Genomic DNA, 19,066 nt, shown 5'->3' with positions numbered 1-19,066 from the left:
AAAATCTGTCACTGTTTCCATTATTTCCCCATCTATTTGCCATGAAGTGATGGGACGGGATGCCACGATGTTAGTTTTTTGAATGTCGAGTTTTAAGTCAGCTTTTTCACTCTCCTCTTTCACCCTCATCAAGAGGCTCTTTAGTTCCTCTTCACTTTCTACCATTAGAGTGGTATCATATGCGTAACTAAGGTCATAGATATTTCTCCCAGCAATAAACATTAAATGATATCTAAATGATCAAATTTACATCTTATCTTGGGCTTCCACTTGAAACTCTGAATTCACATAGTACAACTGATACCCGCTTTTTGACATTGCCCCTTAAATATCTAACAGGTCCAGAGTCAATGAATCCCAAACCAAACTTCCGATCCCCCCTCCCCATCTCGACTTCTTCTTCAGCCTTCCTTGACACACTAAAGACCCACTCTGTTCTTCCAGACACTTCAACAGAAATCTTTGACTTATCCTTTTCACCTCTCTTTCTCTCATGCTCACGTCCAGCTGGCAGCAAACACTATTAGCTCTACTTTCAGAACGCATCCAGCACCAGCCACCTTTTATTATCCCGCTGCTGTCATCCTGGTTCAAGCCAATCATTATCTCTTGCCTCTGGTGCTCCAATAAGCCTCCTAATTGGTCTCCCTGAGTTTACCCCTGTGCTCTCCATTCTAATCTCAAATCTAGAGCCTTCTAATTGTAAGTCAGGTCAGGACACTCTTCTACTGAAAGCCGGGCCCTGGCTTCGCTCCCAATAAGAGCCGAAACCCTTACACTGGTCCTCGTTTTGTGCAGTCACACCTGCCCCTTCCCTGTGGCATCGCTCTGCCCTCTCATCTCGTCTCCTGACTCTGTCCCCTCACTGTCTCTCCTGCAGCCACGCTGACCTTTGTGATGTTTCTCAAACATCTCGAAGCACACTCTCTCCACCTTATGCCTGCCAATCTTTAGATTCTTTCCCCAGATATCCATCCATAGAGCTCACTCGATAAAGGACACCCACTGCAAACACTGTAGTACTGAAAATTTGGAAGCGTTCTCTGAGACGAGGTATAAGATGAGGATTTCCATTGCTGTTCCTCCCACTCACCACTGTGTTCTGCATCCTACTGAGTGCAGTAAGGAACAACAACAGGGACAGCAAAAGCACAAAGAGTGGAAAGAAAGAAACACAAGTGATATTGTAAACAATGAAATCAACAAAGCTACAGAAAGTAGAATTTAGCAAGTTTACTTGAATATGAAATAAACACAAATTTTAGTTATCCATAACAAAAGTTAGAAAATGAAAATCTCAGAAAGATATCACTTAGGTGGTGCTAGTGGTAAAAAACCCCAGTGCAATGTAGGAGACATGAGAGACGAGGGTTTGATCCCTGGGTCAGGAAGATCCCCTGGAGGAGGGCATGGTAACCCATTCCAGTATTCTTGCCTGGAGAATCCCATGGACAGAGGAGTCTGGTGTGCTACAGTCTGTAGGGTCATAAAGAGTCAGGCATGACTAAAGCGACTTGATAAACAGACAAGTGGAACATAGTAGAGAATGCAGAAATAGGCCAGGAACACTGACATGTGGAAAAGGTGGTATTGAAAATCAGTGATGAAGAGATAGAATTTGCAGTGTCATTCTGGTACACTGGATGATTAATATTTAACAAGGGAAATTGGATGCCTGCATATATAAAAATTGAATCCCTACAACATGCATAAAAATAATTTTGGGGGATTAAGTGCTTAACTATGATGAGCAAAACCTGTATGACCTTTAGAAGGTAACAAAGGCACATATCTGTTCTCAGAGTAGAAAGGGACTTTTTATACAAAAACCACAAACTATAAAGAAAGGATGAATACATTTAAGCAGGGTAGGAGGATATCCCTGTAACAGATACCATGGGATTGCTCATCCAGCTCTTATCTTTAGTTACTTGCCTGTTCGAAATGTATACATTGAACAACTCAGACTTGAACTGTGAAGTTCCACTAATACACAGATTTTTTAAACTAAATACATGCTCGAGTACTATACGACCTCAGGCTAGTTGAACCCCCGTATGTGGAACTGTGGATGTGAGAGGGCTGACTGCAAAGTTACAAATGGATTTTTGACTTTGTGGCGTGTCCAAGCCCCTAATCCCTGTGTTGTTCAAGGGTCAATTGTGTGTGTGTGAATGTGTGTGTGTGTGTGTGTATAATTTTACAGTCTTTTATGATATGTCTCTTTTTGAGAAGTTAAAAAGACTTCTCAAAGACTGGGAGAAGATGTTTTAGCATGTATGGCTGACGAAAGATTAATATCTAGCATTAAGAAAGATTTTCTTTAGACTTCCCTGTTGGTCTAGTGGTTAAGACTCCACACTTACACTGCAGCAGGCCAGGGGCTCTACCCCTGGTCGGGAAACTAAGATGTCCACGTGTGTGTGGCATGGCCAAAAAAAAAAAAAAAAGAGTTTCTTCAAATCATTAAGAAATACAAAACAATACTGTTCTCACTGTTGTTAATTGGTTGGTAAGGGTGTGTAGAAACTGTAAATCTTAGTACTTCTGTGTGTATAAGTTGGTAGAATTGCTTCAGAGAACAGTAAATAAATCAATTTATTTGATGATACACTGTATATATTTACAGTGCATAGATACAGTATTTTATAGATATAGTATATAGAAAAATAAACAGATACACACAAATTTTGAACAAGCCAAGTACAGAGTATTGGTGAATGCACGCTAGCAGTCGTTTACAGGCATGCATAAGACCCGTTGACATCAAATTCAGAGTAGAAGTTACCTCTGGGTAGGAGGGAGTGTGGATCCAAGAAAGACCTACATGGACTTGAATTGTAGTTCCAGTATTTTATTTTTTAGGATGAAATCTGAAGCAAAATTGTTAGGATTTGGTAGGTGGGTACATGGATATTCACTATATTGTTCATTGTAGTTGCCTGTCCTTAAAAAAAAAATAATTTAAACCCAAAGAATCACTTAATGAAAGAGAATGTTCTGTGGACCACTCCTGGCTTAGTGGTTGAAGATGGCTGAGGGAAGCAGACTCAAGCACCGGGTAAATCCTAGAATGCCAAAAGTATGGCAGAAAGCAGAGGGAAAGAAAAGAAAGTGGCTGTCTCAAGTATTTCTACCCCATGTCAGTGCTCTGAAGGTGGAGTCCTGACAAATATCACTGCCAGGTGGGGGTTGTGCCAGAGAGGCAAGCCCTGCACCAGGTCAGTCCCCAAGCCCCAGACCCAGCGGATAAGCTCTCCTGCCTCTCTCATGCCTTCCCCCCAATCGCCAGAGGCAGCCATACACGATGCAAACAGGAATTTGCATTTGGAATGAGAAGATACACCCATATGCAGAAATAACCATGTCTCATCAAATATTTGAAGAAATTAAGGAGACATTCATTCCCTCCAAACAGTAAAGAGACCCCCTGACTACCTACCTAAACAGAAGAAAATGCAAAAGTAACTAAAATTCATAGCTTCAGAGAGATTCAGGAATTTATCACATATAACCAATCAAAGAAAAAAATAGGCTGCTATGAAAAGAATAACAATTGGAATAATCAGAAATTAAAAAAAACAAAACCTGAGTTGTTGTTTTTTTTTTAAGTTGGAATATCTAGCCAAGAGAGCATATTGCAGAAAGAAATGGAAAGTTTGACAGAAAAAATTCAGAGTCATAGGAATAGATATGTAAGTTCCAATATCCATAAAATGGAAATTCCCTAAGGAGAGAGAAGAAAAAGTGGGGGTAGGTGGGTGGAAGCAATAAAATAAAAGAGTGTTTTGGGGGGACTCTCTAACCCCTCTCAGTGTCTACGCTGAGAGCTTTGTACTTTCCTTCTCTTTAATAAATCCTATTCGCTTGCTTAAAACAAAGAGAGAGAGAAGAGTGTTTCGTGCAGTTAAAGATAATAAAGGTTTTTCATCCTTTGAGATTAGACAGGAGCAGCGTTCCTGATATCCAGGTCTTCCTTTGTGCTGGGTTTCATAAGGAAGAAATAAACATCTTTTGACCATTCTTTGTCTCACTCAGCTTCCAGGCATTTCTCTCAGTGCAGCAAGAAAGGGACAGAGTGATCTGACCCAGATAGGGCATCCCTTATTTTGTTAATTTCCCCAAACATTATAGCTCCCTCACCTCCATCCCCACTGGGGGTGGCACGTCCAGACTGAATCAGTTTTTATCACCCTTCTACATCCCTGATGGAATGATGAGTCTGTACTTTCATTTCAGCAGTATACTGTTTTCATCATTTTGGTGATGATGTACAAATAATTAAACTTCTCTATATCACTGAAATTAAATATGTCTTTATAAACAGCTAGATCTGAAGTTTATATAAATTGTATTTCACTATATAATTGTTCGACGGTGCTCTGGAGAAATGATTTCTATCAAGAAGGTATATTACAAAGTAAAACTTATCAAACTCACTGTTTTTCACACCAGGTCTTGCACAGTCAGGTTCCTGGGGGTGTTTTGATGAGTTTAACAGAATTGAATTGCCTGTGTTATCAGTGGCAGCCCAACAAATTTACATCGTCTTGACAGCAAGAAAAGAGAGGAAAAAACAGTTTATTTTTTCTGATGGTGATTGTGTTGATTTAAATCCAGAATTTGGAATCTTCTTAACAATGGTGAGAACATAGGTGTTACATATTTTAAAAATTATTGTTGAAGTATGGTTGATATACAATGTATTAGTTTTTGATGTACAGCAAAGTGACTCCATTATATATGTGTGTGTGTATATACATATATATATATAAAATATTCTTTTCTATTATAGGTTATTATAAGGTTTTGAATATAGTTCCCTGTGATATAAACACTAGGATCTTGTTGTTTATCTGTTTTATGTATAGTACTTTGTATCTGCTAATCCCAAATTCCTAATTTGTTCCTCCTCCACCCACTTTCCCCTTCGGTAATCCTAAATTTGTTTTCTTTGTCGTTTGTATCATAGACTCTACCTTTGAGTGATATCCTATGATATTTGTCTTTGTCTGACTTACTTCACTTAGTATGATGGTGTCTAGGTCCATCATGTTGCCCCAAATGGTGTTATTTCATTCTTTTCACCCCCTTGATCGGGTGTATTCCTAAGTATTTCATACTTTTTGATGTGGTTTTAAAAGACATTGAAAAACATAGATTTTAAATGCAATTTATTGGTTTAATTGTTATAGACTTAAATAAAATTAGGCATAAATGACCACCCAGGGATCATCCCTGTTTAAATGATTTTTTTTCGAGTAGGAAAAATAGACTAGACAGAAGGTAAAACAGTGGTTTGTTAATGATAAAATTAGTCACTGTTTATTGAGCACTAATTTTGTGTAAAGGTAATGGGCCTTCTGTATGTTGTATCAGACAGGGAAGCTACAATAACAATGCCCCAATTCTAGTGGCTTTCCACCTCAAACCCAGTCCAGTGGCTAAGACTCTGTGTGCTGCTGCTGCACGGGGTGGCCAGCTTTGATCCCTGGTTGGGGAAAGTAAGATCCCACATGCCGTGAAGCACAGCCAGGGAAGAAAATACCCACCATGCAAAACACTACAGGACTGTATCTCCCTGACCCTTAAAGTTAGGTGTGACCGCATAAATTGCTCTCCCTAACACCTGAACACGCCAGGGAAGCCTGGCGTGCTGCAGTCCATGGGGTCGCAAAGGGTCAGACGCGACTGATGGACTGAACTGACTGAACGGAACACCTCAAAGATTTATTACTTTCATACCACACGCCCGCTGTGGGTGTGTGGTGTCGTGGTGGAGAGGGCAGAAGATGCTTTACACGTCCTGTCTCTGGTACTGTCTCAGCTGTGACTGGTAGCTACAGCAAAGGGAAAAGAGAACAAGAAGAATTATGCTCTGGTTCTTAGGGTTTCCTGTCCAGAAGTGACACTAGTCACAAACTTTGGCTAAAGCAAACAACCAGTGAAGCAATTAGAATAACTGCTAAATAGAATAATTCTGAAGTGATCAGTTATAAGTCGTGAAACCGAATGAAAGAGTTTACTCAGTGTGATAGTGTGGCTTAGAAGAATTTAAAAGAAGCTTGCCCTTGGATTAAGAATAATTTTGGAAATATCAATTAGATATTTGCATTAGGCTGTGAATACCTGAGATATGAAGAATAGTAACTTAAGGATGTATTCTTTTAAGATTCTTCGAGGTTTCTACACCATCATGGTTTCCATTTTCAAGGTCGCCTTATAGCCCAAGGTGCTATAGAAGCATCTCTGTTGCAGGCAATTGACTGAATCAACTCCCTTCAATCAGACATCAAGTGTATTTCATACACTGTCCCTTTCATACACTGTGTCCCTTTGTGACTCACAGGGTAGAATTTAATCTCACCAGCTGCAGGGCAGGCTGGGAAATGTAGTTTTAAATCTGGGTGGTGATGCACCCAACTTGCAGCTGAAATTCTGTGACTAAGGATGAAAAATAGGAGTATTGAAAGGCAGCCAGCCATCTTTGTGTCCGCAGCACCTGGCAAGTTATCTGGCCTATTGACCATGCCCAGTAAATGCTCAGGGACTGAAGGTTTCCTTATGCACTTTCCTCTTTGCCTTACTTGTCTTCAGATACCCTCACCTTATTGCTTGGGATTTTGGGGTCTGATCTATCCCCAGTCTTTTGCTACTTATTAGCTTCCTTCTTGGGAGAAGGCGATGGCACCCCACTCGAGTACTCTTGCCTGGAGAATCCCATGGATGGAGGAGGAGCCTGGTGGGCTGCAGTCCATGGGGTCGTGAGGAGTCGGACACGACTGAGCGACTTCTCTTTCACTTTTCACTTTCATGCATTGGAGAAGGAAATGGCAACCCACTCCAGTGTTCTTGCCTGGAGAATCCCAGGGACGGGGGAGCCTGGTGGGCTGCCGTCTATGGGGTCACACAGAGTCAGACACGACTGAAGTGACTTAGCAGCAGCAGCAGCAGCTTCCTTCTCACCTCTACTTTTGTCCTTTTTTAATGTTTTTCTCATCATTCCTGTCTTTGTTTCCCTTCATCACTGTGTGTTTTTTTTAATAGTAAAAAGAAACTATTTGTCAGCTATTTGTGGCTATTTGTCAGCTACAGAACTCTATAATTCTGACTGTAAAGAATAATTTGTGTTGTTGTACAGCAGAAACCAACACAATATTGTAAAGCAGTTATCTTCCAATTTAAAAACAAAGCACACACGCACACAAAGCAAATAGGAAACATTAATGAAAAAGACAAACCTAGCAATTATAGTTGTATACTCCATGCAAATGTCCTTTAAAAGGTAAGGCAAGATAAAAATATTTTCTGGCAAAAAAAAAAAAAGAATAATTGAAGACAGGAAATAAAAATTGCCTCAGTAAATTGATTAGTATGAAATCCTAAATTTTCTTTTTCTTTAAGTAACATATTTTAGATCATAATTATCCCAGTATTTATTCAGTTTTATTTCATTTTCTTTAACAAATAGATACGCAGAGGCTTATTTTTTGCTCCATAAAGTGGTGTGTGTGTGTGTACGTGCGTACATATGCACATGTGTATTACTTTATTAGTATAATGAAAATGGAAATGTGTGAGAGAGAGTAAGGTGACATTAATAAATATGTATGGTCCAATACATATTTTTATGAAAAGAGGGATATTTTTTGAATCAAATGTTTTTCAATACCTTCTTAGAATCTGAATTAGGGATTTGAAATGTATTGATAATTTGTATTCAAGAAATGGAAATTATGTCAACAATTAAAAATTAAATAATTTTAACTTTTAGAACCCTGGGTATGCTGGGCGCCAGGAACTACCAGAGAACTTGAAAATTCAGTTCAGAACCGTTGCTATGATGGTTCCTGATAGACAGGTATGAATCAGGATTTAAAACCATAATACAATTCATGTTCTTTACCTGTTCTTCACTAAAACTGAAAAGCCTCACTGTTAATTTGCAGATCATTATGCGAGTTAAACTTGCAAGCTGTGGTTTTCTTGAAAACGTTATCTTGGCTCAAAAGTTTTATGTACTTTACAAACTCTGTGAAGAGCAACTTACTAAGCAGGTAACTTTGTACATCTATTTTCCCGCTCCCTATAGAACTTGTTTTTTAACTTGCAATTTTGATAAGTACTGATTAAGGAGTTAAAAAAATTCCTTGACTCTTTCCTAAGATATGTTTATAATTAACTTGACCTTTTGATTATGTATTTTAAAAACTTTCTTAAGTTGAAATAATTATAGATTCCCAGGAAGTTACGAAGACATGTACGAGACATCCTGTGTACTCTTCATCCTGTTGACATAATTATAGTACAATAACAAAACCAGAAGATTGACAATGAACAATAATAAACAGAGATTCCTAAGACTTCACCAGTTTTTCATGCACTCATGTGTGTGTGTGTGTTTGTGTGTGAAGTGAAGTGAAGTGAAGTCGCTCAGTTGTGTCTGACTTTTTGCGACCCCATGGACAGTAGCCTACCAGGCTCTGCCATCCATGGGATTTTCCAGGCAAGAATACTGGAGTGGGATGCCATTTCCTTCTCCAGGGGATCTTCCCAACCTTCCGAACCTGGGTCTCCCGCTTTTACCGTCTGAGTGTGTGTAGTGAAAGTGAAGTCTCAGTCGTGTCCAACTCTTTGCAACTCCGTGGACTGTAGCCTACTAGGCTCCTTCTCTCCATGGGATTCTCCAGGCAAGAATACTGAAGTGGGTTGCCATTTCCTTCTGCAGGGGATCTTCCCAACTCAGGGATTGAGCCCGAGTCTCCTACATTGCAGGCAGATACTTTAACCTCTGAGCCACCAGGGAAGCCCTTGAGTGTGTGTACATCTATCCAATTATGTCATAGAAAACAGAATTGTTTATCCCCACCAAGTACCCTCCTGCTACCCTTTATAGCCACGCTTACCTCTCTCCCAAATTCTATAGCCCTCATAGGCCTAATCTTTTCTGCATCTCTGTAATTGTGTTTTTCAAGCATGTTACATAAAGCGAATCACATAGTATGTGACCTGTTGGTCATGCATCTTAAATGTTTGCCCCTCAGACTGTCAGAGTGTATTGTTCTCAGAAAATCATGTGTGAGCACTGTCACACAGCTTGATGTTTCCAGTGAAGTCAACTTTTTCAGTCAAAGGCAGGAGAAGTGAGCTAACAGAACTTTGCCACTCAGCCACTCCAAAACTATAGTATATAAGTACTATATGTACACAGTGAGTCTGCACTTTGAATTTTTCAACTGGATGATCCTTTTAATTTCCTTTCTCATCCTAGGTTCATTACGACTTTGGGTTGAGAAATATTCTATCTGTATTGAGGACACTCGGATCTCAAAAAAGAGCCAGGCCAGAAGATAGTGAATTAAGCACGGTCATGAGAGGACTGAGAGATATGAACCTTTCTAAACTGGTATCTTTCTTCTCTGGGTTAATTTCTCTCTCAAGATTTTGACCTAGCTGACAAGTGGGGGTGGGCTCATACAGAGCTGTTAACATGGGTGTGTGTTGGGTTATGTATGTTACCACTGACTGAGCTTCTGGAAGAAGGCACCCTCCTCCCGCCCCCAAGAAAAAAAACCCATGGCTTTGTATGAACAACAGGGGCCAGAAATGCATCGTTGAAAATGCCATAAAATAGGCTTCATCAGTGGGCTTCAGCCCCCAAATGTCAGTCCATTATTCATAACGTAACACAGATTCTAAACCTGAAAATCTGGATTCATAGGGGACCACCAGAGCTTTTTGCTTTGTCTGTATGTGACTAGCTTTAACTATGTCTCTGCCAAAACATCAACACCATTTCTATTTTCTAAATGTGCATTAAGTGTTTGCTGTGGCTGCTGCTGCTAAGTCACTTCAGAGTACTGGAGTGGGTTGTCATTTCCTTCTCCAATGCGTGAAAGTGAAGTCACTCAGTCGTGTCCGACTCTTAGCGACCCCATGGACTGCAGCCCACCAGGCTCCTCCGTCCATGGGATTTTCCAGGCAAGAGCACTGGAGTGGGTGCCATCACCTTCTCCGGTTTGCTGTGGAGATTACAATAATTATTTCACTGCTTTCACACTTGTCACAGGTACAGCCAGGTTGTCATGAACTAGCTGAGGTGCAGGTTCATGTGGCTTTTATTCAGGGGCTTCTTTGTGCTACATATGGTGTCCGTGCCCCAGTACATGGCTGAGGAAGAAGTGGACCTCAGGAGCTAGCGTTCTAGTTACAAAACTAACAACTAACATCTGCATACTTCACTTTATTACAGAATCTTTTCATGGGTACTGTCTTGTTTGAGTCTCACAACCACCCTGGGGGACATGGATCTCCATATGAGGGAGTCACGTTTGTAGGACTCACCCACTATCATAGACAGTTGAGAAACTGGAACCAAAATCCACAAGACTTTCTGATGTTAAATTACAGATATTTTCCTAATTAAAGTAGCATGTTAATACTCTGTTCTCTTGGGAATGGAGCTATTACCTACACGTTTTTAAGGTTAATGCATATGCCTGTCATATGATAAAGGAATGAGATCAGACCCTGGAGCAGTAAATTGAGAAGACATTAAATGCCGACAGAGGTTTTTAAACATTTTGTCGTGGGGTATGGCCGATTAACAATGTTGTGACAGTTTCAGGTCGAACAGCAAAGGGACTCAGTCACACATGTATATAAATCCAGTTTCCGCCAAACTTCCCTCCCGTCCAGGTTGCCACGTATTATTGAATAGAGTTCCCTGTGCTATAAAGCAGATCTTTGCTGGCTATCCATTTTAGCAATGTCTATGTGTCCATCCCAGACTCTAAGTATCCCTTGCCCTCATCCTCTCCTCCGCCCACCCTGGCAACCGTTCAGTTCATTCTCTAAGTCTATGAGTCTCTTTCTGGTTTGTAAGTTCATTCCTATCATTTCCTTTTAGATTCCGCATATAAGGGATGTCATACGATGTTTCCCCTTCTACGTCTGACTTACTTCACTCAGTACGACCATCTCTAGGTCCATCCGTGCTGCTGAAAATGGCATTATTTCATTCTTTTTAATGTAAATGCCAGGGAGATTTGGGTGCAATGCTGTAGGTAATGTGGACTCAGTGGTGGTGGTTGGGAGAAAGTGCTAGAGCATACAGGTGTGGCCAGGAGAATAATATGATTATTTGGGCATGAAATGATAAGTGCTATGAGCTTCATTTTTGACCTAAATGAGTAAATTTATTCTTTGCCACCTTAGATTGATGAAGATGAACCCCTGTTCCTCAGCTTAATCAATGACCTGTTTCCAGGATTACAACTAGATAGTAATAGTTACGTGGAACTGCAAGCTGCAGTCGCCAACCAGGTTCAGCTGGAAGGTTTGATTAACCATCCACCCTGGAATCTCAAACTCGTGCAGGTAAAATATTTTTCATCTATTATCAGTTTGATGATCAACGAGTGTTGTTAAAGGTTGTCATTTGGAGAGAAGAACGTGTGATATTAATCTTGCTTGATGTTAAGGTTGAGACTAAATAAAGCACATCATTGCAAGAAGAGTCCTTAGCAGGGGGTGTTTGTCCTAGGGACTTTAGCGTGGTTTTATCCTGCTTCACACTAACCAAGCACTTACTGAAGTTACTTACACCCCATGAGGTTAGGTGGTAACCAAAATCTCGAGAATAGCTGGGAGGAGATAGTAGGTTATGAAAATGGAGGGAGGGACTGCCCTTGTGGTCCACTAGTTGGGACTCTGTGTTTCCACTGCAGGGGCCTTGGGTTCCATTCTTGCATGGGGAACTGGAATCTCATGAGCCATGCAGCATACTGCTGCTGCTAAGTCACTTCAGTCATGTCCGACTCTATGTGACCCCATAGACGGCAGCCCACCAGGCTCCCCCGTCCCTGGGATTCTCCAGGCAAGAACACTGGAGTGGGTTGCCATTTCCTTCTCCAATGTATGAAAGTAAAAAGTGAAAGTGAAGTCGCTCAGTCGTGCCCGACCCTTAGCGACCCCATGGACTGCAGCCCACCAGGCTCCTCCGTCTATGGGATTTTCCAGGCAAGAGTACTGGAGTGGGGTGCCATTGCCTTCTCCGCCATGCAGCATGACCCCCCCCCCCCCCAAAAAAAAAACCACAGGGAAATGGAATGCTGTCGCTGAGGCCCTTCGTGGGGCATGGAGCCTGGGGAATCTGGGGGTGCTCCTTTGCTTCTGCTTTGTGTGTGGGCATGTTCACACCTAAACTAAATCCTTTGCCTGTGTCTCTTGGTGTGTTTCTGTCAATTGCATTTTATCCTTGTGACAACCTATCAATGATTTTATCAAGCAGATCCCTGAAACTGTTGCAGAGTTGCTGAATTAAATCCCTATGAGCTTGACGCATTGGGAGTACTTTCCAGTGCCTTGGAAAATGAAAGCATTGAAATTGTGGAAAGTGTCAAAAACCGCATTTGAAAAGTAATGATTCTTACTCTTGTAAGCAGTGCAAGTGTATGAGACAGACTCAAATCTTACAAAGAAAATATATGAGGAGAAATCAAAGTATTTTTCATCATCTATGTAATGGAAATAATACCATTAAAAAAATTCTGGGAAAACCTCACTTTACATGTGATGTGCATACAGGTGAATTGAGAACTTCAGATGTACAAGCTGGATTTAGAAAAGGTAGAGGAACCAGAGGTCAAATTGCCAACATCTGCTAGATGATAGAAAAAGCAAGGGAATTAAAAAAAAAAAATCTACTTCTGTTTCATTGACCACGCTAACACTTTTGACTGTATGAATCACAACAAACTGTGGAAAATTCCTAAAGAGATGGGAACACCAGACCACCTTATCTTCCTCCCGAAAAACTTGTATGCAAGACAAGAAGCAAGAGTTAGAATTGGATATGGAACAATGGCCTGGTTCAAAATTGGGAAAGGAGTACATCAAGGCTATATATTGTCACCCTGCTTACTTAACTTCTATGCAGAGTACATCGTGAAAAATGCCAGGCTGGATAAAGCACAAGCTGGAATCAAGATTGCCAGGAGAAATATCAACAACCTCAGATATGCAGATGATGCCTGTCTAATGGTAGAAAGTGAAGAGGAATTAAAGAGCCTTTTAATGAGGGTGCAAGTGGAGAGTGAAAAAGCTGGCTTAAAACTCAACATTCAGAAAACTAAGATCATCACATCTGGTCTCATCACTTCATGGCAAATAGATGGGGAAACAGTGGAAACAGTGACAGATTTTATTTTCTTGGGCTCCAAAATTACTGTGGACAGTGACTTGCAACCATGAAATTAAAAGACACTCGCTCCTTGGAAGAAAAGCAATGACAAACCTAGACAGCATATTAAAAAGCAGAGACATCACTGTGCTGAAAAAGGTCTGAATAGTCAAAGCTATGGTTTTGCCAGTAGTCGTACAGGATGTGAGAGTGGACCATAAAGAAGATTAAGCACTGAAGAATTGATGCATTTGAACTTTGGTACTAGAGAAGACTCTTGAGAATTTCTTGGACAGCAAGGAGATCAAACCAGTCAATCCTAAAGGAAATCAACCCTGAATATTCATTGAAAGGACTGATGCTGAAGCTCCAATACTTTGGCCACCTGATGCAAGAGCTGACTCATTTTAAAAGACCCTGATGCTGAGAAAGATTGAAGGCAGGAGGAGAAGGAGGTGACAGAGGATGAGATGGTTGGATGGCATCACCAACTCAATGGACATGGGTTTGGGTGGACTCCGGGAGTTGGTGATGGACAGGGAGGCCTGGCGTGCTGTGGTTCACGGGGTCACAAAGAGTTGGACACAACTGAGTGACTGACCTGAACTGAATTGATCCCTCGCTGTCTCTGACCCAGATCACAAATGATAACTCTTCATTTACCTTGGCTGAAAATGTAATGAAACTGTTACTTCTTCATTTGCCATATCCAGTTTTAATAACACCTGGCACATGACCCTACACTTCTAAGAGTCAAAGGGCAGGAGGGCGACAGTGCATGGGAGTTTTTTCTCCCCTACCCCCAAACAACCCTTCCTTTGTTAAGGACATATGGGTGGTGTGGGGAGTTCCCTGGTGGTCTAGTGGTTAAGACTATGCATTCCCAATGCAGGGAATTGATCCCTGGTTAGGGAACTTGATCCTGCATGCTGAAACTGAGAGCTGGCACAGCCAAATTAAAAAAAAAAAAAGAACACTTGATAAAGACTTATGGGTGATGCAGTTGAAAAGTCAAGTTCTGCTTCCAGGTGAAACAGAGAGGTATAAAGGTGCCCCAAGGGCCAGTCTTAAGTCTCCCCTCTACAGGATTTTTGTCTTCAGTCACACCATGCTTGACCTGTCCCCGTTCCTGTCCTTCCCTTACTCCATTAAAAGTTTCCCTGGTGACCACTCACTTGCACAGGAAACTCAACCTCCAGCTGTGCCTCTGGGGAACCAGAAGGCTGATGTTTTAACTTGGGTCTTGGCAGAGATGCTTTGTATCGCTGCTTTCCACCACTAGGGGACGACATCACCACATGCGATACAGAGAAAGCCTGTTTGTGGAAAAACCACCTCTATGTTATCAGCAAACTGAAATGACGAGGAGTTTTGTTGCATCGACTAGTTTGAGACGCAAAAACTAGATCCTGAATTGATTACTTCCAAAATGTAATTGAAGTCCCACATTGTCATCGCTTTCTCACTTTTACCATTTTAAAAGTTTGCTACTCACCTTCCATGAAACAAAGTTTTTTGGGGGGTCATATTCCATTTTTACGTAGTGAACCAGTTACTATCTGAAGCTTTTAAGATTCTGCTTAAAGCTTTTAAAATTTCTTCACATGACTTCGTGAATGTGAGCAGGAGGCGCTTAAGTTATATTTTCCGATTGATCCTCTCATTCTGTAGTTGTATGAGACGTCTCTGGTCCGTCATGGTTTGATGACTCTTGGGCCCAGCGGGTCTGGGAAGACAACGGTCATAACAATCCTGATGAAGGCACTGACGGAGTGTGGAAGGCCTCACAGGGAGATGAGAATGAATCCCAAGGCTATTACGGCTCCTCAGATGTTTGGCCGACTGGACACAGCGACCAATGACTGGACAGATGGGATTTTTTCTACTCTGTGGAGAAAAACATTAAAAGCTAAAAAAGGTACACTCAAACTCTTTTCTGCTGATTATTCTTTTTTCCTACCAGTTTATCTGCAACTCAGTATTTGTTTTAATTTTCCGTTTTGATCATCCACAGGTGAAAAGTGATTTTCTGTTCTTATTATTGGCAGGTGAAAACATCTTCCTCGTTTTAGACGGCCCTGTGGATGCCATTTGGATTGAGAACTTAAATTCCGTGTTGGATGACAATAAGACCCTCACACTGGCCAATGGAGATCGCATCCCCATGGCCCCAAGCTGCAAGCTTTTGTTTGAAGTCCACAATATCGAGAACGCCTCTCCAGCCACGGTTTCTAGGATGGGCATGGTGTACATCAGCAGCTCTGCTCTCAGCTGGAAACCAATACTGCAGGTGGGGACTGGAGACCTACAGAAGCGCATTTAGTGTCTTTCCATGTCTTGCTCTCTTATAAACAGAGATTCCGTTTCTTTGCTGTAGGCATGGTTGAAGAAGCGTACTACTCAGGAAAATAATGTATTCCTAACTCTGTATGATAAAATATTTGAGGATGCATATACATTTATGAAACTGAACCTCAATCCGAAAATGCAGCTCTTAGAGTGCAACTATATTGTGCAAGTAAGATTTTTTTTTTTGTACACTCATTACTTAAGATTTGAAATTCCCCCCACCTCCCAGGCACACACTCAGTTGCAGTTTAGAGGTATCTGAAATGGAAGATTCACAGAGTCCATCAGAAACTTTCTGTGATGTGGAGGTGAAGGGTCTGAGAATTTGGATTCCTATTAAAGATCTTATTGATTCACTTACTGCCATCTTTTCCTGAGTTTCACCTCCCAGGGCGGTATTGTCAGGGGAAGAGGAATGAACTATCTTTCCCATCATTCAAGCTCAGTCTAACCTTCCCAGAAAGAGTGTCCAAAAATGAGAGCAGACAAGATAAATGGAGCTGGTAGTTGTACAGAAAGCACAAGAAGGAGCTGGTGGCGAGCAGGAAAATGTGGGTGGAAGTCTCGGCTTTGCATATTTAGTGTATGTATTAGACAGGGAAAGCCTCGAAGCAGCTCTCCAAGTAGTTTGTAACCTCACATTTTTCCCCTCTACTCAGTATTCCTTTTAAGTCTTTGGAAGAAAAAGAACTAATCGTGAATTTCTCTCTCTCTCTTTTTCCTGTTTCTTTTATACTTGTTTTTTTAAAAGATTTATTTAATTGGAGGATAATTACTTTGCAATTTGATGATGGTTTTTGTCATACAGCAATATGAATTGGCCATAGGTATACATGTGTCCCCTCCATCCTGAACCTCCCTCCCATCTCCCTCCCTACCCTGCCCCTTAGATTTTTCAGAGGCTTTCCTGATTCTAGTCCATAGGTGATCGCTCATTATCCAGTCTAGTGCTCTGATTCTCTGTCAGTGCGAAGGACATCACTCACGGAGGCTGGGTGGCTTAGATATAATTCACGAAGCTCACAAATCATTGAAATGGTTTTATTTTGAAAGACAAAGGATGTCTTACTATAGATACTATTTTTTTTTCTGATGCCATGTGGGAGTTGACAAACCTTTCTTGAAGGGGCAAATAGTCAATGTTCTAGGCTTTGCACAACTTTCCATCCCAACCCCTCAGCTCTACTGTTGCAATATAGAAGCAGCCAGACAGAATGGATGAGAGTGACTGTGTTTCAGAAACACTTCATTTGCTAAGCAAGTTGCTGGCCCCAGGGGCCACAGTGTGCTAAGCCTTACAACATGTTAAAAATAAATAAAATATTTGGTCTATAAAATTTGGAATAACCAAACTTTAGAACCAGAAACTACCTAAGGAAACATCCAGTCTAGGCTTTTTGCTTTTCAGATCAGGAAACTGGGACTCAGAGATGTTATTGGCATGAGTTGGGGGAAGAAGCCACACCTCCACATTCCCAGTTTGGTGTCTTTTCTGTGCAGTCACGCAGCCTGCCTAAAGCAGAATGACTTTTCTTCTAAATGCCACTGGCTGTAGGACACTGATCAAACCATAACTGGAGATATATTTGTTTTCTTCTCTCATTCTCTCCTCCTTTTAAAGTTATTATTATATTTAAATGTTTATTTTAAAATCTAAATATAACACTTAATTTTGTTGTATTTTAAATATTTTCAGTCTCTCAATCTTCTGGAAGGTTTAATCCCCTCCAAAGAAGAAGGTGGCATTTCGTGTGTCGAACATCTTCATAAATTATTTGTGTTTGCTCTGATGTGGAGTATAGGAGCCCTTCTGGAACTGGAAAGCAGAGACAAGCTTGAAGCTTTTATGAGAAATCATGAAAGCAAGTTAGACTTACCAGAAATACCTAAAGGCTTGACTCAAACCATGTATGAGTTCTATGTTACTGATTATGGTAAGCACAGTGACTTACATCTGAAACAAAATAACATTTTTTTTAATGGAAAAGAGATAAACTCCATAAAATCTTCTATAGGAAATATTAAGCCAATTGTGAATAACATAATTGCTAATACTATTTTTAAAGTGCATCTATGGAAATAAGACTAGGATTTTGCATATGAGCTGGGAATGGTTATAGAGGCTCTTGACTTCCCCTTTTGCAGTTATCTAAGAAAGGCAATGCCAAAGAATGCTCAAATTACCACACAATTGCACTCATCTCACATGCTAATAAAGTAATGCTCAAAATTCTCCAAGCCAGGCTTTAGCAATACGTGAATCGCGCACTTCCAGATGTTCAAGCTGGTTTTAGAATAGGCAGAGGAACCAGAGATCAAAGTGCCAACATCCGCTGGATCATGGAAAAAGCAAGAGAGTTCCAGAAAAACATTTATTTCTGCTTTATTGACTATGCCAAAGCCTTTGACTGTGTGGATCACAATTAACTGTGGAAAATTCTGAAAGAGATGGGAATACCAGACCACCTGACCTGCCTCTTGAGAAATATGTATGCAGGTCAGGAAGCAACAGTTAGAACTGGACATGGAACAACAGACTGGTTCCAAATAGGAAAAAGAGTACATCAAGGCTGTATATTGTCACCCTGCTTATTTAACTTATACGCAGAGTACATCATGAGAAACACTGGGCTGGAAGAAGCCCAAGCTGGAATCAAGATTGCCGGGAGAAATATCAATAACCTCAGATATGCAGATGACACCACCCTTATGGCAGAAAGTGAAGAGGACCTAAAAAGCCTCTTGATGAAAATGAAAGCGGAGAGTGAAAAAGTTGGCTTAAAGCTCAACATTCAGAAAACAAAGATTATGGCATCCGGTCCCATCACTTCATGGGAAATAGATGGGGAAACAGTGGAAACAGTGTCAGGCTTTATTTTTTGAGGGGCTCCAAAATCACTGCAGATGGTGACTGCAGCCATGAAATTAAAAGACGCTTACTCCTTGGAAGAAAAGTTATGACCAACCTAGATAGCATATTAAAAAGCAGACATTACTTTGCTGACTAAGGTCCGTCTAGTCAAGGCTATGGTTTTTCCAGTAGTCATGTATGGGTGTGAGAGTTGGCCTGTGAAGAAAGCTGAGCACCGAAGAATTGATGCTTTTGAACTGTGGTGTTGGAGAAGACTCTTGAGAGTCCCTTGGACTGCAAGGAGATCCAACCAGTCCATTCTGAAGGAGATCAACCCTGGGTGTTCTTTGGAAGGAATGATGCTAAAGCTGAAACTCCAGTACTTTGGCCACCTCATGCAAAGAGTTGACTCATTGGAAAAGACTCTGATGCTGGGAGGGATTGGGGGCAGGAGGAGAAGGGGACGACCCAGGATGAGATGGCTGGATGGCATCACTGACTTGATGGACGTGAGTCTGAGTGAACTCTGGGAGTTGGTGATGGACAGGGAGGCCTGGCGTGCTGTGATTCATGGGGTCACAAAGAGTTGGACACGACTGAGCGACTGAACTGAACTGAACTGAACTGAATTGAACTGAAGTCTAACATAGATAAGTTAGCAGTACCTCTTTTTCTATTGCTTG

The 19,066-nt window shown here is 41.1% G+C and overlaps 1 protein-coding gene across 1 annotated transcript in view; it reads left to right on the top strand.

Moving 5' to 3' along the window:
- The window catches only part of DNAH8 (dynein axonemal heavy chain 8), a 315,366-nt gene that overhangs the window by 128,895 nt on the left and 167,405 nt on the right, over positions 1–19,066 (top strand). The window contains exons 44-52 of the mRNA XM_052649575.1: positions 4,456–4,643; positions 7,775–7,861; positions 7,950–8,057; positions 9,272–9,406; positions 11,218–11,379; positions 14,855–15,101; positions 15,232–15,473; positions 15,561–15,701; positions 17,229–17,466. Coding sequence (XP_052505535.1) covers positions 4,456–4,643; positions 7,775–7,861; positions 7,950–8,057; positions 9,272–9,406; positions 11,218–11,379; positions 14,855–15,101; positions 15,232–15,473; positions 15,561–15,701; positions 17,229–17,466 — 1,548 coding nt within the window. The remainder of the gene's footprint in view (positions 1–4,455; positions 4,644–7,774; positions 7,862–7,949; positions 8,058–9,271; positions 9,407–11,217; positions 11,380–14,854; positions 15,102–15,231; positions 15,474–15,560; positions 15,702–17,228; positions 17,467–19,066) is intronic.

This window comes from Budorcas taxicolor, chromosome 11 (genome assembly GCF_023091745.1).
Source record: "Budorcas taxicolor isolate Tak-1 chromosome 11, Takin1.1, whole genome shotgun sequence".
Lineage (NCBI taxonomy): Eukaryota > Metazoa > Chordata > Mammalia > Artiodactyla > Bovidae > Budorcas > Budorcas taxicolor.
This window is presented reverse-complemented; position numbering and strand designations above follow the sequence as displayed.